General features: G+C 40.6%; 1 protein-coding gene across 1 annotated transcript; it reads left to right on the top strand.

The window, feature by feature from the left end:
• The first annotated feature begins 693 nt into the window (after positions 1-693).
• sptlc3 (serine palmitoyltransferase, long chain base subunit 3) lies at positions 694-26,183 on the top strand. The gene is made up of 12 exons (XM_030071362.1): positions 694-933; positions 2,978-3,169; positions 4,437-4,591; positions 5,525-5,673; positions 10,826-10,950; positions 13,059-13,152; positions 15,550-15,655; positions 17,404-17,623; positions 20,374-20,500; positions 22,673-22,808; positions 24,155-24,284; positions 25,012-26,183. The coding sequence occupies exons 1-12, from the start codon at positions 838-840 to the stop codon at positions 25,159-25,161; spliced, it is 1,680 nt and encodes a 559-aa protein (XP_029927222.1). The 5' UTR covers positions 694-837; the 3' UTR covers positions 25,162-26,183.
• Positions 26,184-26,494: the final 311 nt, after the last annotated feature.

The raw sequence follows: 26,494 nt of genomic DNA, 5'->3' as shown, positions 1-26,494 counted from the left end.
CCTCTGACCTTCCTGTGGGGCGGGACAATACAGAGAATTTGCAAAGGGGGATCAACAAAGAAAATCATTAACTTATTACAATATAAAGACTACATTTTTCACAATTCATGTAAAATTAAGTTTGTGTCTGATGCCTTGCAGCCTGAAAGTCTTTCAAGCCTATCACTTGATTTTTGCAAAGCACTAGCGGCCACATAACAGCAAGTTGCTATTTTTAAGGAGTTGCTGTTTTGCAATAACAGCAATAATCCCTCAGCATGCAGTTAACTGTGGACATAGCACTTGATGCACTGCGGCTTTTTGTTTTTTTCTTCAGCACTTCCTGGCACATAAAAGCCACAGTAAACGATAAGGTTGCACACTGCCAGTCTTGAGCAACTTACTTTTCATACGCTGCACAGAAAAAAAAAAAAAAATCCACCTTATTGACCTATTTTCTTATAACTCATTTTTTTTTTTTTTTTTTTTTTTTTTTTTTTACTTTGAAGTTACTTTAAGAGTTAAAATGGAGTGCACTTTCAATTTCCTCTGCAGAACCACTTAAACCTTGTTGCTAAGTTTCATTTTTGGTAAACAGAGAACTGGGTCTTGAAAATGATCACAAGGAAGGTGCCCCCAAAAAAATTGACAGGTGGACATTATCCATGCACAAATAAGAGAATGCACTGTGTCTTATACAAAACCTTGGTGTTGTGACACAGCGGCGGCGGGAGGCTGAGCCGAGGCAACAGGACAAGGAGGAAGTCACCTTTGTAAACTCACCAAGCAGCCTTTGGTTGCATTACCTGACACCAAAACACAGCGGAGGGTTCAGTCGCCGCTGTCATTTGCAGAGTCATGGCAAGAACCGCTGCTAACGGGAACTTACGGTCACATTTGAACGGTGTGAAAAACAGAGATATCAAGAAAAGTGGTTGTCACAGCGAGAGAGAGGTATGTTGTGACTGTCAGCAGCGGGGAGGCTAACATTACGACTGTGTTTTCTAGGATGTCTTCTTCTTCTTCTTCTTCTTCTTCTTTTTTTTTTTTCTCATGAAATTATTTGGTGCGTTCAGGCCCTTAATGAACTTGCTCCTCACCTCTAATTGTTACACTTTTACCCTTTAAACGTTGACAAGTAACTTTCCCAGAGTGAGAGAGATACAGTGTGTATGTCTGTTTTCCAAATGCTGCCTTACTTTTTACCTGAACTGTGACGAGGCAGGATCTCATAACTCAGAAACGCCTTAGTCGCTGGCGCCCTGCAGGATAAAGGTGCGGAACAACCACTTACAATGGCGATTTGATGTTTTGTGGTACTCAAAAACGAGATTTTGCTCACTTTATCGGCCTCGAAGGATTTTTTGCATATCACTGTCCATACCCAAGTTATATCTATTTTTCTCTTTTGCTATGGCATCTCTATAATATCCTCACAAATCACAGTATGCCAATTAGGATACTACACTGCAAAGTAGGCTAAATAGTAAATAAATGCATACAAATCAAAACTCAACCTGAGTAAAAGAATTGAGGGATAAAATAATCTCACTTGTTTACAAACTGATCAACTTGTTTCCAGTATTTTTTTTTTATTTTTTTTATCAGTTGTCATTTCCTTGATGCTAGTGGGATTATCTGCTTCACTCCACCTTGTTTGAACGTATTCATACTTGTTTCCAGATTTAAAAAAAGAATCCATAAACAAGTGATACTGCATTGAAAACAAGTGGGATTATCTCAGCCTGCTGGCATACTTTTTTTTTTTTTTTTTTTTTTTTTTTTAAATTTGACTTTAAGACTGAATATGAGCCTGAATGACTTGTTGAACTAGATATTTTTTGCAGTGCCTTCTGCAGTCACTTTTTCTGATGGCAGGGCCACTAAAAAAGACTATTCAGATTGATTGCTTTGACCCAGTAAAACACAGATGTCCCACTCAAAGCTGTTAAAATAGCTTACGTGTTTTATATTTTATGAGTGTCATGGGCTACAGTTTGCATTCTTACCACCAGTGTAAAAATTTAAGCACCATACCTACTGCATCTGCTGCAAGTGAGAGAAAGTCTGTAGACTAGTTTAATGAAGTCTTTTTTTTTTATCATTTGCATCACAACAGTTCATAAATGTATGAAATACAGACTCCAGGGGTGGATTTTTCAGAGCAATTGAACAAGTACAGCTTGTGTTTTTCATTTTAAAAAACACAAATGAATGGCCATTGGCCATGGTGATGCTGACCCCAATCTACATGTCACTGAATGGTTACTGTAGGTATGAAAAGGATGCAAATCACAGGCGATGACTGTCACAGCCATTACATGTCAGCTCTGTTGAGTAGTTAAGAGAAATTTGTTTGCAATTGTTTGCAATTTCTGGCTGAAGAATAGCACTGCATCCTTCCAACAGAATTAAAGATTATTTTGCAGTCTTTCTAAAGGATGGCTCTATTAACACAGTTAAAAATGCCTAATTGAAATTCCATCCATAATGAGCAGCATGCGTTTGCATACCACCTATACATTTTAATATAAGTATTTTCTCTGCATTTAATTTTAATGTATCCTTCACTAACTTGACCAGCTGACCCTAGAAAAGAAAATAACATGCATTTCCATGACCACACATCAGGTTAACACTTCCATCAAAGCATATTGGGTTCATGCAGTTGCCCTGTAATGCATTTTTTTTATGTTTACCACATTATACAACAACGTTTTCTGTTTTGTTTGTTTTAGCATTTTGATAATATTTGTATTGTCACTTTTTTCAGTTACATCACTTGTATTTCATGTATGCTACACTGTGCAAAATACAGTGTTTGATTATCTTGTGCATTGGTACACTGCTGTCCTCCCTCAATTAAAGTGAGCTGATTTGTCCACTAATCAAATTATACATCTTCTTTTGAAACCAGGGCACCTTTATTCAAGTGTTATTGCTTTCTCTTGCGCTGTCTGCAATGTAAGAAAGCTTATGTGGGCCTCTTGTTGTATAGAAAAATGGCACAGGGAATGGAGTTGCCTTCAGGCAACACAGTCAGGAGTCCTTTGAACAGGCGCCCATGTATGTGGCTGTCTTGACATACCTGGGCTTTGGCATCGTCACCCTGTTTGGCTACTTCAGAGATTTCCTCAGAGCTGTGGGCCTAGAGAAGTGCCACCTCGCCCAGGAAAGACAGGAACAGAAGGTGGGGAAAACAGACACACAACACACACAGCCACAAACACAGTTGGCATCCATGCCTGGAGTGTCAACACATTTTGTTTTTCCTCCAATTATTTAAATTTTTGCTCTTAAGCTATCCCCTCTGCTTTCTTCCTTCATGTTTCTGTGCACTTTTATGTTGCCATGGGTGAGACAGGACACCACAGAGAATATCTGTTGAAGACCTAATTAATTCTCAGTGGAATCACGTTCCTTCTGTGTTAATGTGCTTTTAGATTCTCGATAACGCCTGAGCATTGGTAAATGGGAGGCATGATGCCACTGTATATTCCATTTCGTATATCTAAAAATTACAGAATGAAGCTTTTAGTGTTTGATGTCGTTTTTTTTTCTTTCACTGCCTATATTAAATGCTCTAACCTTGAACAAAGACATTTCTGTACCAATGTTTGTGTTAGCTTTCTGGTGAACCAGAAACGGTAAAAAGCACATAGATCAACAACAAGAGTAAAGCATTTTGTACGGGGGATAAGCAAGCAGTGTGCTCCCTGTGTTTGATGAGGGTCACTTTATGAGTTAATCTCAAGGGGGAAAGAGCTTTATGTGGGCTCTGCCCTGATTAGGTTGGCTTCAGTGGATCAGATGTTCATTGTTGTTAATAGAGGCAAAGACAGAAATAGGCACAGTAAATGGCACTGTCCTGTATGTCAAGGTCCCTTTGCTGTGCTACAGTGGTTGGAGAGCACTGTTGTTGTGATTCAGCATTCCAGATTTAATTATTCACCTCTTTTCACTCTCTCAGAGGCTTTATCACGAATCCACCTCAGTGTAATCACTCTAGGGCAAAGATTTTTTATGTTAATGGCTTTTTGTGGTGTTCTAATTGATTAGTCAATGGGCAGAAAAATAATAATTGATTATAATTTTGATAATTGATGCATCATTTTCATTATATGTCAAATAAACATGACCAACAGCTTCAGTAAGATCATTAACAGGCCAAAGATTTGTTTACTTTTCTTCATCGATTGTCATTAAAACAGTAATGTATTAATGTATTGCTCAGTATATGCATAGATATTAATAAAATTGATACTTTTTTACTAGTGGCAAGAATAAGGGAAGGAATGTGAAGATACCACTTTGGGGTCTGGCAACTTCCAATGGGCATTTGTTATTACTTTTGACACTGGAAAGACTAAAGGAGTTATAGAAGAAAAAATCGATGCATTAATCATCAGTGAAACCAATCAGTATCCCTAATTTAATATGCTTCCCTCTGTTCTCAGGATTTTGTGCCTCTGTATCAAGATTTTGAGAACTTTTATACCCGTAACCTGTACATGAGGGTACGAGACAACTGGAACCGTCCCATATGCAGCCTTCCAGGTCCTGTTTTTGACCTGATGGAGAGGGTATCTGATGACTACAACTGGACATTCAGGTACTGCAATCCAGTCCTCTGTGACAGACCAGGTTAGACCTAGGCTTAGTTTTTATATATGAAAATGTTGTTCTTCCAGGGTAAGGCAATCTAGCAGATGTTACTGAACTTAACAGTCTGTGGGCTAGAAACCAGACAATCAAGAGCCTGACTATTAGTTCAGCAGGTCAAGCTCCTAATTCATTAGGTAAGTAAGTACAAAAGATTGTGACTAATGCATATGAGTTGTTAGCATGGATAGATATAATAGAAATGGGACAGGCCCTGTGAGTGGGAGAAGAGGCATGTAGATTGGCTTTGAAGAGGTGTGCAGGTTTACATGAGCAAAGAGAAGTAGGTCAGTCGATGAAATAGAGTGCCGCTCCTGAAATTACTTCTAAAAACTCTGATAGTGATGTCCAGTGAGGAAGTATTCTCTTGACAGTCAATGAAGACTGATCTGGTGATGTTTGCTTGAACTTTCACAACTAAGTGAGTTCTGCAAAAAGCTAAAACCTTGCCTGACCCAAGTAAATGATCCTGGATATTAGTTTTATGCTTCCAAGCTTTTATTTTCAGATCAAATTTTATTGTTTAGGGAGCCGTGCACCGGTGTGGCATTACAGATTAGGCAAGAGCATAATCTCTTGTTTCTCTTGTTGCAAATATTCAAGTATGCACTAAATATATATTCCTGTTTATAATAATGAATCAGCTTAAGATTACAACCACTGGTATTCACCTTGAGTAAATCAAACACTGCTATAATTGAGCTTGTCATGAATAGAAATCCTCTGATGAAGTGACAAGTTTATAACTGCCAATTGTATTTTCTTGAATGTTGACACCGTATAATCCATGTAATAAATAATAAATTGAATGTGGGAGTGTTTAGAAAAAAAAAACTGATATCAACAGAATACAAATTGATTGGCAACGTTAACATACTGGCAGGTTAACTGGGAAGACAATACACGATGTCATCAACATGGGCTCGTACAACTACCTTGGTTTTGCTGAAAACAACGCAGACTTCCTGAAGACTGTGGCCGACACAGCGTGCCAGTATGGGGTAGGGGTGTGCAGCACAAGGCAGGAAATAGGTGAGTTTGTGGTCAACTTTCAACTCCAGAGATGAAAAACTGTTAAAATGGGTTATGTTTTTAGTGCCCTTTTGAGATACTTTCAGCGAGGCGATCCATTTTATCTAGAAGTCTTGAGTAAAAAATGTCCACTTCATATTTCAGTCAAGTCAAAAATGCTCATAGTTGGGTTTTCTTATGCCTTGTTTTACAGGGCTTCAAATTTTCTGTAAGTATGATAAAATGCCCTTCTAGGCCCTGATGACATGACTGGGTATCAAACTGGAAATTTCATGTCTCTTATCACATGTGCCATCGTTTATTATCATTCTCATGAATTATACTGCCTGAACCTTTAATTATCTTCCAGTGGCTGTAACGTTATATGAATTATTCAACCTTTGTTAAATTATGTACCGTTTGGGCATAAGCTGAGATCATTACATACTGGTCCACGCTGAGCAGTGCTGGGAAATGGTATCGCAGTGTAACATAACATTATGAAACACCCAGGACATAAAACAGGCCACAGAAGAATGTGAGCAGTGGCAGTGTTGGCACAGCGAGGATCTGAAAGTGGGATCTTTGGCTTCAGATGAATTTTGTATGGTGCTTTATTCTCTGCACTTCTAACCTGGCCTCTGATCGTGTCTAAATGCCTGTGTGCGCCAGTGTCTTAACCTGGTCAGTCGGTGTCCAGTATGCCGGTGTTGCAGCGGTGAAACCTGACGACTGGCTCTCAGCTCTGTAATGATAGGTCAAAACCTGCCTATGGGTAAACAGGTGTGCATGATGGAGCTCACTCGACGGGCTACATTTTTAGCAAAGTCTACTTAAGAAGAAATGTTTCCTTTTCTCTCTGTCGGTGACTTTTAGTTTATGGTACCTCTGACGCTATATATCTGCTGAGAGTGGGCTCGCGGAGGGTGAGATGACATATAGGCTCCAGCACTCACACAGAGTGGGCTGAGGTGCTGCGTAGCTTCGCACAAAATCAGCGATCTGACAGGCCTCTGAGACAGGAACAGAGGAAACCAGTGGAATAAAAGAGCACATGATCATTAGTCATGTGTATGTTTGTCAGAGTGCAAGTATAAAGCCCACCCCCTGCACCATCCATTATTCATTTGTGTGATTTATTTATATGTTTATTCCTCTTTCAAAATGGGACTGTTTTTCCGTGGGTTTGCAATGTGTTTCAGTTGGTTCGCCGAGACTTAAGGAATAATAAGCATCTCTCCCATGAGACCTTAATCATCAATTATTAAAAACTCTGCTGACTCTGTTGGAGCGGTGACACCATCATCGCCCATGTTCTAGTTCACATGCAACGATTTACATTTCTGCGGCGCACAAGAATTTCAAAATCTATTTGTGCTGGATATCTTTAATTTAAATTTACCCAAAGCACACCACTCAATCAAATAGAATATGTAATATTCTAATAAAATCAGATTATAAAAATGATTAAGACTTTGTGCAGCATTAGTTTGTAAAAGAGTTTGAACCATTAGGGCATGATTTTTGAAATGTTAACTGTCATTTAAATGTTTTTAGGATATAGAAGTACAGGACAGTACAAGTCATTACCTTCATATTTAAGTGAAGTTTCACGTATTAAATCAACAGTTTTATCTTTTCCAGGGTTAAATATCAGAAGTAGGTGATGTGATGGATGTTTTGTAGTGTGTTAATTCAGTTCTTCTCTGCATAATCGGATTGATTTAACAGTTTCTCCTTTTGACCCCTCCCTTTCTACCACTGCTCTCTCTGGCCAACACATTGCATTTTCACACTAGTGGGCAAGGTGGAGAGGGACTGAAACTGAGACAACTGTCACACTTGTCCTCGCCTATGCTTATTACTTCCTCATAACATTTCACATTATTGTGGCATGTGACATTACCTGTCCAAATAAAATTTACTCTCTCTTGCTCGACTGCAATGACATACTTGCACACAATAACAAGTTGAAGTCATTGATATTAAGTCGCTAAGGTTACCTAAAAACCACAAGAACAAAGTCCTCTCCCACCGCTGCATGTGAGTGCACAGAGAGCGCCGTTTGTTTTTTTGCTTTTTTTTCTTCTCCCATCCAATTGCTCTACTGGCTGCTACATTAAATTACAGAGAAAGTGCATTGAACGTACAGCCATTGAAAGTACACAGTATGTTTTCATATTATTAATGGAAAGATGATGATGATTTAAGGCCAAGGAAGCATGCAGGGAATACAGGAAATACATTTTGTGGTTTGTTCTATATTGAAATGGCAGCATAGTGAAACTACATACTTCCCCTTTCTTTGTTCTGAGATGACATGCTTTGACTGTCCTGAACTTTGGGAAGTACTTATAGTTGTGTTTCTTTTGTTCTTTTTTTTTATTTTTATTTTTTTTTTTTTTTTAAATAAGATTAAAGGGGCAGGTTACTCTAAAGTATGCTTGACTAGTCTGTTCAAAAACATGACATGTCAAACATTCATGGACTTGTATTAATGGGTAGCCTAGTGTCTCCTATTTTTCATACAATCATTAACCAAAATTAGATGAAAGTACAGTTCTTTTAAAGGCACGACAAGTAGTTATACCTACCAAGTGCAGCTACTTTGTGCAGTATAATAAATAATATTAGGGCTTTCATGCATGTTTACATACACAAATATTTACAAGGCACAAATGTTATATTTGTCTAGCCAGATTACCAAAAAAAAAAACAAAATAGAACAAAAAAAAAAAAAAAAAAAAAACATTAAAACATTCAGTCAAGGTCAAGAATAGAAATGATTAACTGCACTGGGCTATCTAGTTGTAAAAACTTTAAAGGAATACCTCAGGCATGAGTTCATAATAAACATAAAGTTTTATTTGAGTCTTGCAAATCTTTATTTTCTCACCATGGAAGTTAGACTTGGTTTCCAAGCGTGGTAATACTTACATGGCTTTCTTGTCAAAAAATGTTGATAATTGGCTCAGCAGACCTTTAATGTAATTCAGAGGACAGTTGACCAAGTTTAATCAGATGCATACGGTAGCATAATTATAATTTGATTTCAGCTAATCAATGTAACCAGTAGGTGCGGTGTAATGGAGTCCACTCTCACTTACCTTAAGAGCGGCCACAAACGAAGACCCATGTGAGGTTAGTATATCAATAAAGAGGCAGGCCTATGAAGCCAATCCTGAGTAAAATGTTCTTTCAAGAGAACGAATGCCAATGAAGTCTGATTAAAAAAGCTGCACATGCCGGCAGGAGCTATAAGCCTGAGTGGTTGAGGAAATGTATGAATCGATTTGACTTGGCGCAGATCCTGATGGAAAGCATTGAATGGGAAACACTATAAAGAGAGAGTTGCTTCAGTGCATTACGTTTTAATACAAACCACTTAATATCCACCCTCCTGTCTGAAACTTTCAATCTGTGGGAGCCCTGTAATGCCTGAGCTTTTTAAATATTTCACTTATCAGACCAGTGATAGGGACTTAATGCACTGTCCGCTCATTGCCGGGTATTGATTGCCTGATGATGTCACAACACTATGTTTAATATATGGTTTCTAGCAAGTTTATTAAAGCTGATTAGGTTGATTGAATTCATGTATTTGAATGTCTCAGGGGTTACAGACAGACTGCAAGAGCCTATCAGGACAAGTTATTTATTTTCATAATTCCATCCGAAAATCTTGTTTTCCTTCGAGTGAAAAAATCCCACTTGTTTCCAGTGCTGTTTCACTTGTTTCAGGAAGTATGATTATGTTGAAACAAGACAGAATAAAGGCTGGTTAACGCTCGCTATGGTGTCCACGGCGTGAGTGTTGCAAATGGCAGAATGACGCAATGATAGTGGTCAAAACAGAGCTCTGTAGCCGTGCCATGCACCTCGCAATTTTTGCAAAAACATGGTGCACTGCCGCGGAGGCTGTATAGAATAAACAGATGATGATTGGTTGAATACCATTTCCTTGCATTTCCTTCCTATAGCGTGCCATTTGCAGACCCGTGCTGTTTGTGCTGTGAGCGCCGTGAATGCAAAAAGTAGCATAAATCAGCCTTTAGACAGATCAGCCCACTAGTATCAAGAAAGTGACACTTGATTCAAGAACATTCTGGAAAGAGGTTGATTCGCATAGGAAAGATGTGTGATTATCTCTTACCACTGACAGTTTTTCCCCACTTGTTTGAAGAAAAGCATGATATTAAGATTCAGTATGAGACAAATTACTCACTGAGATGAAGATTTTTGCAGTGTACACCAGGGCAAGTGAAAAAAAATGCTGCTCCACTGGAGAAAACATTTGCTCTCCACTCTCATCCCTGCCCCAAACCAAGTATTTTAAGATCAAAAACTTAAAATGAAGCATCTATTTTGTATTTTTGTCATGATGTTAGTATTGCCTTCTTTTGCATATTTAAGTGGTGTCACTGCATGAAGAAGGACAGTCAGCATCACCACTGAGATATCTGCACCTAATGGCTACAGATATCTTAGGATTAGAGCATTTTTTGCCTCAACAGTCTAATTTATAGCAATAATATGTTGTAATATATTTCTCTGTAATATACCATTGCCCAGAGCCACTAGAAATAAAAGATATATATGGACCTTTCACTGCCTTTCTCTCTCCCTGTGGTTCACAATTATACCAGTAATTCTTTTTTATCAGCTAACCAGGAGGGCAGCAGTGAAAGCACCCGAGGGACGCCAGAAAATACCAATTTTATTGCACAAAACAGAAAAACACCATGTCAGGTGGCAGATTACATTCTGATCAATTTTCTAAATGAATTTGGGGCCACACCTGTCAGAGTGGCCTATAACCAACTGCTTGGTCCCAAATTGTGCTGCAGAGTCATTTAAACCTTGCCACACTCACTGCTGTGATATTACCTGGGACGAAAAAGGATGGTCCTACGAAATTACAAATTTGCCACATCTCGAATCTTTATAAATCTTTCCAAATCCCCACAGAGTGAGCGTCACTGAGATATGATTTTCTGGTAGTCCAGGCTTTTCCCCTTGTGTCTCTGGTCTTCTATGGGTAGTCATTACCTTCTGTCACAACTTGATTAGGCAACCAGTAAAAACCAGGCAAGACTTGAAAGACTGCCAGATCAAACAAGAGGCACAACGGCATTGTCAGGGTGTGTCACCTTTGGTAACTTATGCCCCGTAGGTAACCTGAGTATCCATGAGGAACTGGAGCAACTTGTGGCCAATTTCATTGGTGTGGAATCCTCCATGGTCTTTGGGATGGGTTTCGCCACCAACTCTATGAACATCCCTGCACTTGTTGGCAAGGTATGCGATTTAAACACACTAAATGTTACGTACCACACAAAGGAAATCCTGTTCTAAGGCTGCTGCTTTCACAGAACAGCATAAATTAATCTAATTAGCCTAGCTTTTGTTCCTCTCTTGCATATGGCCTAAATTAATGAATAACAGTCAACTAAACTCAGCTGCTAACAACTCCCCACCCACCCTCATTAATTAAAATCATAATTAAACATTACAGTAGCCAGGAGGAGGGAAGCTGTGAGCATACATGGCTACATTCAGACACATAGACAAGGAAGGGCAGTCATTGTTAAGAGCGCCACTCAAGGGTATGATTACCCATACTCTGGCCTGTTGGCACACCAGCCTGGTTCACACAGGCGGCAACGGGGTTACCAGGGGCAACACACAGCATGACTATCTCTGATTGAACTGGACGGGAGGAGGGGGAGGTTGCCTGGGGTTTAGGGTTTAAGTGATGAGAACGGGGTCGTTTATGTGGCTCAAGTGGTGTGGCAGCCCCTCGGGGCCATTTGGAGGGCCCCGTTGTAACCCCATAGGGGCTGGTGGTATGGAGGCCGAGTCTGTGTGCTGCCAATGCTATCCTACAGGGACAGGCTGTGCTGGGCTTGGCCTCGCCAGGCAGAGCTACAGTAGAGTGACAGCTGCTGGTAGGCGAGGGGCCGGGCCAGCTGGACCCCAGGCCAAAGTGAGAGGATCTGTCACTGAGACAGTGTCAACATATCGCCTGCAAGAAGTCACTCAAACTAATGCAAGCCAGTCTTTATAGCATCAGTGTTAAATATGCTAATGCACTCGGGAGATTGTGGGATGTCTGAATTTATTTGCATTCTGATGTACATGGAAGATAAGGCACATACTGTACATTAGATAAATAAGCATATCAACAAACAAACATCTTAAAATGACAGTGTTATGGTTGAAATGTAAATCACTGACTTGATGATGTTAAACAACCAATGCAACACACCAGAGGGCCACTACACACTTGTTTGTGAATAGGCTATCAAACCAGGAAGAAGATGGGGTGGGGCAAGGGGAGTGTACTGAGTTATTATTGGCCAGGGTGAACCGTGTGGGATCAGTGACTTGGATAGGGGAAGTTACACAAGGCCAAAGTGCAAAAGCACATATACACAAAGCCCCCAGAAAGCACATATTTTAATAACAATGGTTTGGAGCCTAGCAGAGAATTGGCAAGTTGTTTGAACACACTCTATCCACCATTCTGATATTCACCCAAATATGCCTATTACTGTCACTTGATGTACAAACTGAAGAATATAATGCCACCTTGAATTTCATTTTCACAGTTGTTATTGCAGTAACATTGCTTACATCCATTTCACAAGATGAACCACACTTTCAGATTGATTTTGACAGTGGAGCAAAGCTGTAATGTGCCTGTAATTTCAGAGAGAGCTAATTAGCTTCTTCGATCCCAAGGGAGAATCTAATTGGCTTAGTCACTAAGTATAGGCCAGTCAATTGAAAACATGAGGATGAACTGATGCACCCTCCATACCATCTTATTATTAATCAAAGGTTATTGAAAATCAGGGTGTTCTTTGAGAATGGCTTTAGCATTGTGGAGGTCATTTTTTGTGTCTTTGTTTTTCCTTCTTGCAGACATTTGCACAAAAACTGGCCACTTCATGTTTTTCTTGCCTCATCTATTCATGTCATTGTTGTGTTATTGTCCATTTAACCATTTCTCCCAGCAGCCATTATACCTATTACCAGCTTAACTGTAATCCCCCTTTTGGCTTGGCCCATCCGATGCTTCTTCCTTTTTTCCCTAATTCACTTTCCATGTCCTCCCAGAACTTATTATCATGTCTTGTATTTGTTTTTGATCTTCCTGGTGTTTGTGTTTAATTATTCTCTTCTATAATTGATGGTGGATTAGTTAGATCTAGGTAGGATTTATTCTTCATTAAGTCCTTTTAAATACTTGGAATGAACAAACATGTAGATGAACTTTACTTTTATTTTTGAAATTACAGCGACATGCATTGGTCCCAGTAATGCTGAATAGTGCTACAGCTATTGGACTTAAGAGTTTTAGAGGGAAATTTGGATGAACTCCTTGCTCTGCTGGTTTCCAGGGTTGCTTGATACTGAGTGATGAGCTGAATCACACGTCTCTCATCTTGGGAGCCAGATTGTCAGGAGCAACCATCCGTGTGTTCAAACACAACAGTAAGTACAGTAACGATTTCATATGAAGAATTGTAGTAGTGATCCATACGGCAACACAACATCTGCCATTATTTAAGTGACACCCCATGAGATCTGTGTGTGTGGGTTTCTTTTCTTTTGTTTTGTTTTATGGGGAACATCTTTGGTGCTAAGCACTCATGACTCTGGTGTTTTTACACTGAACCAGAGATCATTTGGCAGACAAACAGTATATCCATACTGGGATGTTAGTTTTTCTGGATTTTCTATTTGTAAAATTTGAATTTCTGCCTGCTCATACATTGTGGCTATCACTACTCATACTAACAACCTAGTTGTGCATTTATTTATGCCAAACAACAAATACCGTTTCTGCTGACAGAAAAAACATAAAGCGCATCACTTCCCAGAGGATTTTTCTTCGGAAAAGACTTACTGGGTGTTGAGAACAGCAAATGCAAAAGCCTTCATGAATCATAAGGTTGAATCACTATTGTGTTCTGTCAATCGGCACCACAGAGTAGACAAACTGACATTAATATATGAAATGTCACAGATTATTATTGTAACAATGTATCTTATTATATTGTCAGTTTCCGTAGAAAGTGGCAGAAAAACGATTAAGCATGAATAACAGAGCTCTCAATGTGCTAGAGCTGGAAGCATCCCTTTCTCTTTCAGGAGACAGGACAAATGAGCCAGTCCTCTGGCAGCAAATCTGTCCTGACAGGTACAAGCAGAGTCAGTTAGGGGTCCTCCCAGCAAATCCCAGAGGCCAAGCGTCTGAGGGAAAGAGCCCTCAGGCACCTGATGGCTGACCCCTCCCAGCTGCCCTACCTCCAGGACTAGATGCTCTGCAGGCTCATTCACTCTTTCATTAGCACAATGCTTCTGTTTGCTAAGAGGGTTATACCACTTAACAAAAGCCAGGTTGAAACATTAAAGTGATGTTTTTCAATGCATACTGCAAGCTATGTCTGAAACTTCTGGACACATTGTGGTGTTTACAGTTTTAAAAGGGCTAGCTGTGGGCACAGATGGAATTTCATACCACAGAGTTGGAAAACTGGTTTGCTCACTCTGAACATTGCAGGACCTGTTTGTGGGAAACACATCAAACAGATTTAGCTTAAAGGTGCTGCTTTTGAACGATGGCTTTGTTATTCTTTCAAGCAATTGTATGTATTATTTGATGATAGCTAAGATGTGAACATTTTATATGTATCTAAAGCTTTATGCATGTGTTGCTAGCTAAAAAAAAAAATAAATTAAAAAAAAATAAAAAAACAGTAGTCCTGTTCACTATCGTATCTCATATTGGGCGGCAGCTTATCTGAAATCAGCGCCTAATTCTGAAATAATCTCTCCCTCATCCTGTCCTGCAAGTGCACACACAGAGCACAGTGCTGCGTTCCATCAACAGTGAGATCACCAGATCTTAACATTAGATTTGTTCTTCACAATTAGGTTTCAAGAATCATTTTTATCTAAAAAAGTATTTCCTGCCATTAAAAGTAAAGCTGTTTTGGTGGTAAGACAGTGATATCGATGATCTTTCCTCAGGTTATTCACCATGATTTAATTCTCTGACAAGTTCACTTGGTGCTCAGCTGGGAGCAGTTATGATTGCACCCAGATTGTCAATGATACCCTTCATTAACTACAGCTATTCAATGCTGCCATCTGCTGGTATAGTTTGCACTCCTGCAGCTGAGAATTACGATCAAAAACAATGTCACCCTTACCTGTTTTGAATTATCAGGCTATAAATGCCACTTGGGGATTGTTTTTCTGAGAGCAAAATTTCAGTTGTGATTTCTATTATCATTACATGTAAAATTAAGCAACCCACCGGACCCTGTTGGAGACACTTTTGGCCAAACCCATATTTACCTCAGCTGGTAATCCTATCTGATACAGGCTTCGCAGGTATTCATTAGCCACATGCTGTGGAGGTATTTCCTCTTTGTAGTTTGTGGAAGGTGTTCCTGGCAGATAAAGCAGAGCTTTGTGTACTCTGTGAACTGCCCTGCCCTGCGGAAATGATTATAGTGCCCACTGTTGTTTGCTTTCTGTGGGTGTTCATACTTGGCATTCTGTGATTTGCTCGGTGCTGCACTGTGTATCCGTTTATTATACATATAAATGTGCAGTTTTATAAACCTATGGGTTATTTATGCTTTTATACTATTAAACACAAACATATAGTTTGCTCTAAACTACAGCTAGCCCTTTTATGTTTAGACCGATTTGCACTTAGTTACAATGCGATAATGTGGGGTCAGTGCTTTGTCTTTCCCCCCACCAACAATGTACAGATTGTGATCTGTTGATTTTCTCACCCTCCTGCCTGCTCATTCACACTTCTTATGTGTGTGTGTGTGTGTGTGTGTGTGTGTGTGTGTGTGTGTGTGTCAGACATGCACAGTCTGGAGAAGATGCTGAGAGAGGCGATTTGCACAGGGCAGCCTCGCACCCACAGGCCTTGGAGGAAGATCCTCATCATGGTGGAAGGCATCTTTAGGTCAGCTGTAATTACACCACACACAGCGGCAGACAAACACACACGTCTTTAACCCCCCACACACACACACTCAAACAGTTACTTGTTTTGTTTTATCAATCTGTGTAAATATAGGCTGTCAGGTGAACTTTAGCTGAGTTTAGCACAGCCAGACTCGAGCTCTACTCAGGTAGAAATGTGAATTTGCAACCTGAGGAGAGCTTTCTGCCTGTGTGTCTTGCGGCCCCCTGTAATAGTCTCTATTTCAATTGCTTCCCTCTCTAGCCTTGAATAATAGTGTTTATGTGTGTCTGTGTGTGTGGGGATGCTTGGGTACTGTTTGATTACTGGAGAGGGGAGAAAGGTATTGTGTGTCTCTCCCGGCAGTGAGCAATCCAGAGCCACAGTGACCCTCTCCATCTGCTCATTAGCTCCAAATCAAGGCCAAATGGAGCCACGGAGATTGACTTGGCTACACCTCCATCCCCAACTGTTTATCACAGCCATTTTCTTTGCCTCCTTTCTCCCCTCCCTCTTTTGCTCTCACTCTCTCCTTCCCTAGATTTTAGCCCTGCCAAACTGAAACATCACATGCTCACTGTGCTTTCACTCAACATGTTATTTTTCCGCCAACACATTTTCTCAGTCTCAGTCAGCCAGGGAGGTCATTGTTTTGTGACAGTCCTCTTATCAAACTTGAACATGGCTATCGAGTAGCGTTACTGTAATGATTCGCTCCACCAAAATCATATTAATCTGAATGACAGCTTAATTGCACCTCATAAGACTGGCTTTATCAGACAATATCTTAGACATTAGAGAAAAGGGGACTGTTTTTACAGCCTTGAAAGAACTAATGCTGGATCTGTTGCCTCCCCGAGAACATCAAAAGCCTGAGATACAGAGTGGAGCATGTTTTAGCTACATCCTGGACTCGCCTTTGATGTCCTCCTAAGTCCCAGAGAAACCGTGTCTCATGTCATTTGGAATACAGAGGGTCTCGGCCATAAAAAGGATAGCAGGTCTGGGATTGCTCCATTCCCCTGCTGTACACTCACTCTGCCTGTTCACAGCCTTAAAAGGCTTGCGTCTGAGCAGAGGAATAGTCTGCTGAGCAGCGGGACTAAAATGAAAAAGAGGGCAGCGGAAAGGTTCTTGGAAGATGTGGGATTATGTAATATGCTTCTGCAAATGGTCTGCCATTTATGAAGTTAGGGTGAGGAGGCAGTTATCTTTCAAATAAAGGAAATGAAGAGCTTGATTTTCCTTTCAATTAAAAAACTTTATTTGTACGAGAAATAATGGCCCAAAATCCGATTTCAAATATTTAATAAACTGTTTATTATATGCATAACTTTTAAGGCCATTTGTTGTCAAGGGGGTATAGCAATGGATGGGCCTTTGCAGGACTGTAGTTTCCAAATGCATCCACATAAACTCCCAAAATCTAGCAGTGAGGGTGGTCACGGCTCAAGGCGACACACACCCGACACACGCCAAGCACAAACAGGGCTGAAGATTTCAAATGCATGCATATGACATCACAAAACCCATTGCGAAATTTGGTTATGCATCAAGGAGACACTGACTACCTTTCCATGCTGATTGGCTGAAAGGGGTATGTCATGTGGGCAACAACATTGCTGAAAAGGGGGCGGGGCTAAGCACAAACAGGGCCTTAATGTCCAGTTATGATTATATCGGAGGTCTGCGCTCTACTGAGTGGCTTCTTATTGTGACTGTAATCTGTGTGTGATTCTCCTCCTCAGCATGGAGGGCTCAGTGGTACGACTACCTGAGGTCATTGCCCTGAAGAAGAAGTACAAGGCCTACCTGTACCTTGATGAGGCTCACAGTATTGGAGCTGTGGGATCAACAGGGAGGGGAGTGACCGAGCTGTTTGGTGTGAACCCAGCCGATGTGGATGTGATGATGGGCACCTTCACAAAGAGCTTCGGGGCAGCTGGAGGCTACATCGCAGGGAAAAAGGTTCTTATATGTCTCACAATCTTCAACATTTATATATTCGTATCATCTCTTTATCACCCCATCACCATGAATATGTGTATGTTCACAGTGTAGCTATAAGCATATCTAAATTAATTCAGCTTTACTGTCCTGCCCCTTAGTTTTGTGTGCATTTTTTGGTATTCATATTTACTTTGTTTACCATATGTGTGTATGATTTGTTCAACTAAACACTGTGTAACAAAGAGGGATAGTACTTTCCGGTCTTGTGATCAGCATAATGCTTTTAAGATGACATAAAGCTAGTTCATAAGGTTTATTAGACAGTAGATGTTAAGCATCAACATGACCTTTTGTGAAGAAAATAAATGTATTCTCATAGTATATTCATAGTATATCTCATATATATAAGTTGATCAAAGAGATACTGTGTTCTTTGCTAATAGTCCTGCTCATTTCAAGTGACAGCATCCATCATCACTGTTATCATTTCCATACATTTCACCAATTCATAGCACACCTGTGACACACCCTGCATTTGAAAAGGTGAGACAGACGTGTGGTTTCTCCAATCAGGCAGACACTGGTCTGGTTGCTAGACTGTCCATAAAGACAGTGAATCCTCCTGGTCCAGACACAGGGTCAAAGCATATTTGCATTTTTTTTTTTTACCCTGCATGCAGTAACAGATGGGTTGGATTAATCACATTAAGACTATTCCAGCAGTGTTGGCTAAGTCGCCAACCATGGAAAATAGAATAAAACAAATTGACTTTCAGATACTTTCATGTGATTGTGTAAAATTACTCTGCCACTTATTGTCTTATGTGGCAACATCCACCCAAATGGCTCCATGGCAAGCTAGAGCAAATAATAAAAAGATCTTGAAAACAATACTTTTCCCAGGTCTGTCTTGATGGGGACTCTGTAATGTACTCTTATTCTGTCACACCCCATCCCACTCTTAGCCCTCATGTGTCCAACAAATGTTCCCCGGGCTGCGTCTCAAGGCCTTTGTAATTCCTTTTGACTCCATTAAAAAGTACACTTTAGTACATAACCGCACCGGTTTCGTGGCAGTTGATTAGAAAGCAACACAGGAAACGGCCATGTTGTTTGAATTAGGTATCCAGAGAGGGACCCTTCCTGCCCATGCCTTATGTTGGCTCAGCCCAGCTCTGCCATAATAAGAAGGTAAAGCTGGCAGAGGGCCAGCCCCTTCTTGTGGCAGGCGTCGGAACTGCGCTCCAGATTTAACAGGATGGCCTTTAACAAGCATGATAATGTTTGAAGTAGGAACATGCTGCCTCTTTGACAGCTGGCTGTAGTAAACGGCCTGGAAAGAGCAGGGAGGAAAGCAAGAGAAAGCCTTTAGATTTGACTTATTTGTTGTTGTGGTGAATTCCCCAAAATCCTACATTAAGTGGATTCAGGTTGACCGACAAAAGACTCTGCAGATGTGTTCTGGAAAACAGTCATATTATAGCTATTTTATGAGCGTACCGAAAATAAGTGCCCCAATGAATAGACTCCAATCTCCATATAATTGACTTTAACCTCACATGGTGGAGGGTTGTTTATTAACCGTGCACCCAAACGCCAGAATGGCACTGAAATTAGGGTATGAAATACATCTGGTGACAGGGCAAAGAAGAGCGTGAGTCTGTGTGTTTATACTTGTGTAGCGTGCGTAAAAGTATGTGTATGTGTGCATGTGTTAATGTGTGTTTACATTTGTGTCTTTGCTGGCATTGCGGCCATGTATCACCACATCAGTGTTGCGGCCGTGTGGCTAAGCTTTAGAAGAGAAGAAACACTCTGAGCTGTCACTCCTTGCCCCACTTCCCAGATGTGGGATGGATTTCGGACATGTTCTCTTAACTGGTTTATCTTGGTCGCACCAAAATCCTGCGAGGCCCTAAAGCGGTGAAAATCCCCAGCCTTAAATGGAAACAGATGTCAGGTTGTTTCAGGGTTCCTTTCCTACGTTTGAGCATTTCCCCTAAAATCCCTTCCCCTCACATGTGTGTGAGGAGGCCACCGCCACCACCGCCCAGTGGAGACAGATGGCAGCAAGTGGAAATGGTGGCCAGACAGCATCTCCGGCTCTGTGTCATCACCCCACCCCCGCTGGCCACCACGCAGCCACTGAGCAGCAGCCCATCACTGCTTTCGGCCTGCTGCAACCTCAGACCACTTACACACACATGCTTCAGGGACCCATGACCAAATCAGTTCAGTTTCCTGAAATCTTGCTCTCCTCTTGACAGCCACTTGCAGAATTAATCTACTGCTGACATTTAGGAATAACGAGCATAACGGTCCCCATTCTGGCTCACTTCATCATTGGTCATTTTTTAAAGTAGTGCTTTGGTTCCCTCAGAGCTCACATGGGGAAAAGATCTAGTCTACAGTCACAGAGCCTAGACAGTGGTGTTTTAATTGATTCTCAGGTGTTGATTATACATGAGCTCTCTCTAGTGGTGCTGACAGACAAGTGCAGTTCCACCCTGTACACATATGCTTTTACAAAATATGATCCTCACAATTGATGTATGTAGAGCGATTTCTGCATATAGTAACAAAGAAAAAAAAAATAATAATAAAAAAAAAAATATATATATATATATATATATATATATATATATATATATATATATATATAAATATATATATATATATATATATATATATATATTTAAATTTAAAGTCCATTACAGACATAGCTGCACATCATCTGTATGACGTTAAATTCCTGTCTTATATTATAGGAGCTGGTGGACTACCTACGTAGCCGCTCCCACAGTGCAGTATATGCCCCCTCCATGTCCCCGCCTGTCGCTGAGCAGATCATACGTGCCATGAAGTGCATCATGGGACATGATGGGAGCACAGAGGGTGAGTATGTTACACCTGGTCTCTTTCCTGCTTTGATCCAGTCTCATCTTCATTGCCTATGCGCTCTGCTCATTCACTGTCATATGAATTTATACACCTTCATCTAATTTTATGAAAACAATAACATAAATATAGAGGTTAGTACCAAGGTTAGCATTACTGGTAAGTCCAGTCCTTGTAGGGAAAGGCAAACAGCTGCTTGGTTAGAAAATGTGCTAGCAATTACAGGGGTCTGCAGTGGTAGAAAGAGAGAGGACGTGCAATCCCCGTGCACACGTGACCTTGCCGTGGAGGAAATCAGTTTCATGTGTGTGTTGTGATGAAACCTGTACCTCTGAAAGATTTCTGCCTTAATGACATCAGACACCAGGGCAGTGAAGGAAGCAGCCGTTGCTGAGACCAGTTGCAACATCGCTTGAGAGGATTTCTGCTTGTACTGCTGTAGGAGAACCAGGAGTAGTAGAGTTGTAGGGCTGTAGTTGTAGTAGGACTAGTAGTAGTGATCATAGCGGTAGTAGAGGTTGTAGTGTTAGTAGTGATATTAATGGTTTTAGTAGGAGTTGTAATAGTTGCTGTACTATTTTATCTGACAGCAGGAAATTACTTTATTATTTAAAAAAGCACAAGTGATAGAATAAAAGTGAACAAGGACATGGAGTATGGCAGGGTCAACTTTCACATAAACAAACAAATCAACAGTAACATATAAAAACATACAGTAAATAACAGTTAGTGCCATTACCACAGGAAATTTATATTATGGTAGAGTCATAATGGGAGCAATGAGTCTTTACGGTGATAACTGTGATGAGTTTTAGTTTATGTTCCTTTGTCTGTATCTACAGAGCTTACAGTGTGTGCCACATGGAAAAGACTATTCACATGCATATGGGAAAAAAAGAGGCAAAGATGTGAACTGTGTGGCCTCATACGGATGTACAGAACACTTAGAGTGCTGAGTGCATATCTCAGAGTGCTCTAATGGGTTTGTCAAGGACTAGTCTCTAGTGGTTGGGGTATAGCTCTCTGCAGAGATGAGTAACTCTGTTTTCTGGCTCTGAACAAGACATGCCTTGCATCTGACGTAGCCCAGGCAAATAGCTGTTGCAGGGAAATCGGTCTTGACCTGTCTTATGGAGGGGAGGGAACACAGCAAACAGTGCACTCTTTCAAAACATCAGCTCCAGTGTCCATCGGAGGGCTACCAGGAAAAGCATGCTGTTGCACGAGAGGTCAAATAATCTTTGCAGACATGACTGATTTGTTTGTACTTTGCTTTTCCCCCTTCTATCTCTCCTCCCCTTTTGCAAAGCATTAGTTTGAGGCAACAAAACAACATAACATCCACACAGTCTAGTAAAACTCTCACCTACTCACATGACTCCTGCATCTGGCAGCAGGTTTTTGACCTCCATGCCCTTTATCTTAACAGAGAAGAACAATTTACAAAATGGGGCTTGTGCTTTTTTGGCAGATGCTTGGGTGTTTGTTTTTTTCTCTCTGCTGAGATAAGGGGATTTAAAATGCTCTCTTACACCCCTTTGAAAGAACTGCCAATCTGTTCCCAGGTAATCAAAGGGAAACGGAGCTGTATTCCAAGCCCAGGCCATGCCAAACTCTGCTGCAGCCATGGAGCGACCTGGCTCCCCAGTGATCCACATCGTTAGGCAGCCTAGGGGGTTAGCAGAGCAGGCCTCACTGCTGCCTTTGATTTGTTTCCTAATATATTTTTCTGAAATAGACATGATACTTAAGCATTATTTGTATTCAGTTTCAGTCATGGCTACGGTCCAGTGGCAGTCCAGAGTCACTCATTTTGTGCGAAATCTATCGTATCCTATTTGCGATCCCTCATCTTGGCAGCAAGCAAATGCATACACCATGCCGTCAGGCAGACAAAACTGAACCATCTGCTGCTGCAGCTGAATTGTAATCATGAGCAAGTCCATAGCGGAGGCAGAAATGGCCCAGATGGAGGTGCAGGACTCAAGATGAGTTTGGGCTCCAAGAGAAGTCACAAAACTAGCTGCTACTGACAGGTGATGTCCTTTCCTGCCATGAAAATCATTATCATCCCCTCCCTAGACTGAGAACAATGGCAATATGCAAGAGGAGCAGTGAATCGGTGCCTGGCGACTTGTAAATTTGCTGCACTCCTTGTTGTTATTGTAGGCATTAGACGGATACAGCAACTGGCAGAGAACACCAAGTACTTCAGAGCCAGACTGAAGGAGATGGGCTTCATCATCTATGGCAACGACAGCTCGCCTGTGGTCCCAATCCTCCTCTACATGCCAGGCAAAGTGGTGTAAGTGTGCTTTAACTCCCACCACACGGGCACGACGCTGCATGTGTTTACCTTTTTCTGTAAGGTTATCATCGTGTAAATTGCACTCAGGGCTGATTCACCACCAGTTGGGGGCTACAATCTACGTAAGACTAATTTGAAATAATTTGTATCACTTTCAAAATGAATGCATCTCTTATTTTCACTGGCAGTTCCAGACCACGTCAGCATGTATCTTCACTCAGTGACTTTGGATGGGTGCTGTGTTAGATGATCCAGAAGTTCCATGAGCCAGTGGTGTAGAAAATGTCATGCAAAGCCCATCCTTGTCTCAAGCCCGTCCAAAGAAAATCATCCCTCCAGCTTGTTAACAAAAGACTTGGCATCTGTGAGGCCATTTTAGCAAAGCTTACACTCTGCCTGCTCCTGCTGCTGGTTTAGCCAAACATCCCCTCACTCTGTGGCCACTTTACTCCCTCCTCTGTCCCTCTCTGCCCTTTCTTCCTTCCTTCTTTGTCTTCTCTCCTTCTCTGTCTTCTTCTTCTCCATCAGCTACTACGTTCACACAGTTTCATTAGGAGGTTCAAACAGTTTATTAAGAGGTCTTAAGAGGCAGCATCAGGTATTGACTAGGTATTACCCAGGGCTGATTAAGTATACAGTGTTATGGACTAACCTCAATTGCCTAGGTCCACTTGGCCCTTTTTCAAGACTGCTCACCAGTGAAATTTGTGTCTGCTTTGAATTGTTTGCATAATCTCTAATTAGTAACAGCAACTGTTTTGTCACGGTCATATGAGATCTTACTGGTGTTTTTATTAAATGGGAATTACATTTTGTTATTTTACAAAAACATGTGTTTTATCTAAAAATCACAAAGTGGGTTTCTGTTGGTTTTATTTGGTTTTCAAGGTCCAGGATAACATTGTGTAGTGTATTTCTTCACACTGTTAAGAGAATATTTTATGCAGAATAATATTCTACTTCTAACTCTGTCTATTCACTTGGAATGCTATTCAGATATAATGGGATTATTAAAAGATCTCTGTGCTCTGAAAAAAATAAGCCTTTTTTTCAAGCTACCAGATGCTTGTTATTGATTTTTGGGAAATGACTGTAATGGAAATTTTCTCTCAGAAATCTCAAATATTATTTTGAAAAAAAAAACAACAACAACATAAAAACAGTGATGACCGCACTCTCCCCAACAGGCAAAAGCTCAAGATATCTCAAGCAATACAATATTATTTTTGTCAAATACCAAGCTGTAAATCAATTCAGGCAGGCTTCACCTTTATTGTCTTCAGTGCCGTCTAAACTACACTTTGTCATAGCTGATAGGTTTGTCTGTTTCTGTTGCTCATTAGCGCTTTCTCTCGAGCCATGCTGGAGAGGAGAATTGGTGTTGTGGTGGTTGGCTTCCCAGCAACACCGATTACAGAGGCCCGGGCACGCTTCTGTGTGTCTGCAGCACACACCAGAGCCATGCTAGACCAGGTACACACACACACACACACACACACACACACACACACGTCCTTGTCTCTTGCTTCCACACTGTTAAAGTGATACCTATGTAGCAGTATTTGCTGCTCCATGTGAGGGTAATACATCCACCAGGTCTGGTTCATTAACTCCTCCCCTGTTACAAGAACAAGAGCCTAACTGGGAATGAATTGCTCCAAATGAATGCAGTAGATACAAATCAGAACACAACAGGATTTTGAGTGCTGACACAAAATTGAAGGATGAACTTGAAGGATGCATAACAACACAGGCTTGTTCTAATTTTGCTTTCAACACTTCTTCCAACAGTTGGTAAGCCAGGAGGCTGAATAGCGTGTCGAAAGTGAAACCAAAACAAATGTAACTCCAAGCTCCAGCTTTATGTTGCCGCTCAAAATTGTGTTGTTGTTGTTTTTTTGTGTGTGTGTGTGTGTATCAACTTCATTCATTTTGGAGCAGTACACTTCCAGTGAAGCTCTCGTTCTTGTGAAAGGGAAGGAGTTTGTGGAGTTCAGAATCTGAGTTGTCACTTTAATGCCCCAGAAAATTTTTATTGCCTTTGATACAGTAGATATTAAGTTGCACAATAATTATCACCTGCCTCAAGCCTTATTTTCACTTCCAAGTGCGTAAAAAAGTTAAAATCATATGCCATGTCTATCTCAAACGCTTTGGGCATTATTTTGTCACCTATATCACTGTCATCCTTTGGCCTCAGGTGTTGCACCATCTGGATGAGGTTGGAAATGCACTCTGTCTGAAGTTCTCACGGCGGAAATATTCTCCTCGGCCTGAACTCTTCGACGAGACAGACTTTGAGCTGGACACAGCTGATGTGACCCAAGACACCTACACTACACAGTGTTAACACTGTGGGCCTCCACACTCCGATGCCTCAGCCGTCCCATAAACTGACATCGTAGAGCAACATCTCCTGTCTCACAGCACAATAAGGGCCAAATGTTGGACAGCTGCTTTGTACCTTACACATTGTGATTTAAGAGAACGCTTATTTATATCAGTTGACAAGGGGAACTGTTTTATTGTTATTTTTTATTATTTTTTTTAATTATTATTTTTACTCATTGCACAGCCCTAAAACCTTAGTGGATTAGTTTCCACATTGGGCAATGTGTAAAATGTACTCAGGCACTCAACTTTTATATGAAAAAAAACATATTGTTATTTTGAATTCGATGAGGTCCTTTGCAATATCTGTTGAAAAGAGTTTTTGTTTTTTGCTTTATTCCTCTAAGATGAAAAGAAAGTTTTTAAATATTCTGTAGCATATAGAATTAAAAATGGTTTTATACAGGAATATTTTGGTCTTTGTAAATTGGTATCAGCCGCCTTGTACTCTTTGTTTATAATGTTAATGTAAAATATTAGGGAACAAAATAGTTTCTCACACAGCATTTCATGCAAGGCATTCCACCTCCACAACTTGAAGTAATAGTTAAGTTAAGTGAAAAGAGAGTGAAGAGAACTATTTCCCATTAGTTTACTTTTGCACAGCTAACAAATGTTACCAGGAGTCTGATGTCATTTTTAATTAAACAAAAATGACAGCATGAAAATTCTCTGTATGTTTGTTGCTGGATTATTAGTGAATGTATAGTGTACAGAATTGAGAACTTTGCCTTTAAATTATGTACATGTCATGTGAGATCATGATGATTTACAGTACTGATGGCTGAACTGTGCAGTTACTAAAACTGTTTGAACTGAAACCAGTGGAGATGCCACTACTGGGCTCCACACTGAACTGTTTTTGTAAAATGTCAACACTATTTTGATCTCTAAAGAAAATGATAACCTCCCATAAATAATAGATCATTCAGCATTTACTTCTTTGACATGCAATTAAATCTCAACGACCCCTGCGCAGAATAAAAAAGGTGTTATGGCTTGTTTTGTGGCAAGACTCCTCATATTCACTAAGTCTTAACAGCTTAATTGTTGCTCCTCTAAAGACCTGCTGTTCTCTTTGACACACAAACTGCCTAACATTTGTGAAGACAGGCATGCAGAGTATGTCTCACCTGAGCCAACAGCAGCCTAACCCAGCAATTAGGCCTGAACTCTGAATTCTCTCAGTATTGGGTAATCATTTGATTAACACAGGAAGGAATTTAGATGGATGATGAATGTGTTTCACAATGTGTCAGATTGGGTCTAGTCGGCACTTGTTCGCCCTAGGG

The sequence above is a fragment of the Myripristis murdjan genome, chromosome 15, assembly GCF_902150065.1.
Source record: "Myripristis murdjan chromosome 15, fMyrMur1.1, whole genome shotgun sequence".
Lineage (NCBI taxonomy): Eukaryota > Metazoa > Chordata > Actinopteri > Holocentriformes > Holocentridae > Myripristis > Myripristis murdjan.
The sequence above is the reverse complement of the archived record's forward strand: the minus strand, read 5'-3'. Positions and strand labels throughout refer to the sequence as shown.

Coding starts and splice junctions, on each gene's coding strand:
- sptlc3 (XM_030071362.1), top strand. CDS start 838: ATGGCAAGAACCGCTGCTAACGGGAACTTACGGTCACATTTGAACGGT. Junction 3,170..4,436: donor AGGAAAGACAGGAACAGAAG/GTGGGGAAAACA, acceptor CTCTGTTCTCAG/GATTTTGTGCCTCTGTATCA. Junction 5,674..10,825: donor CAGCACAAGGCAGGAAATAG/GTGAGTTTGTGG, acceptor TATGCCCCGTAG/GTAACCTGAGTATCCATGAG.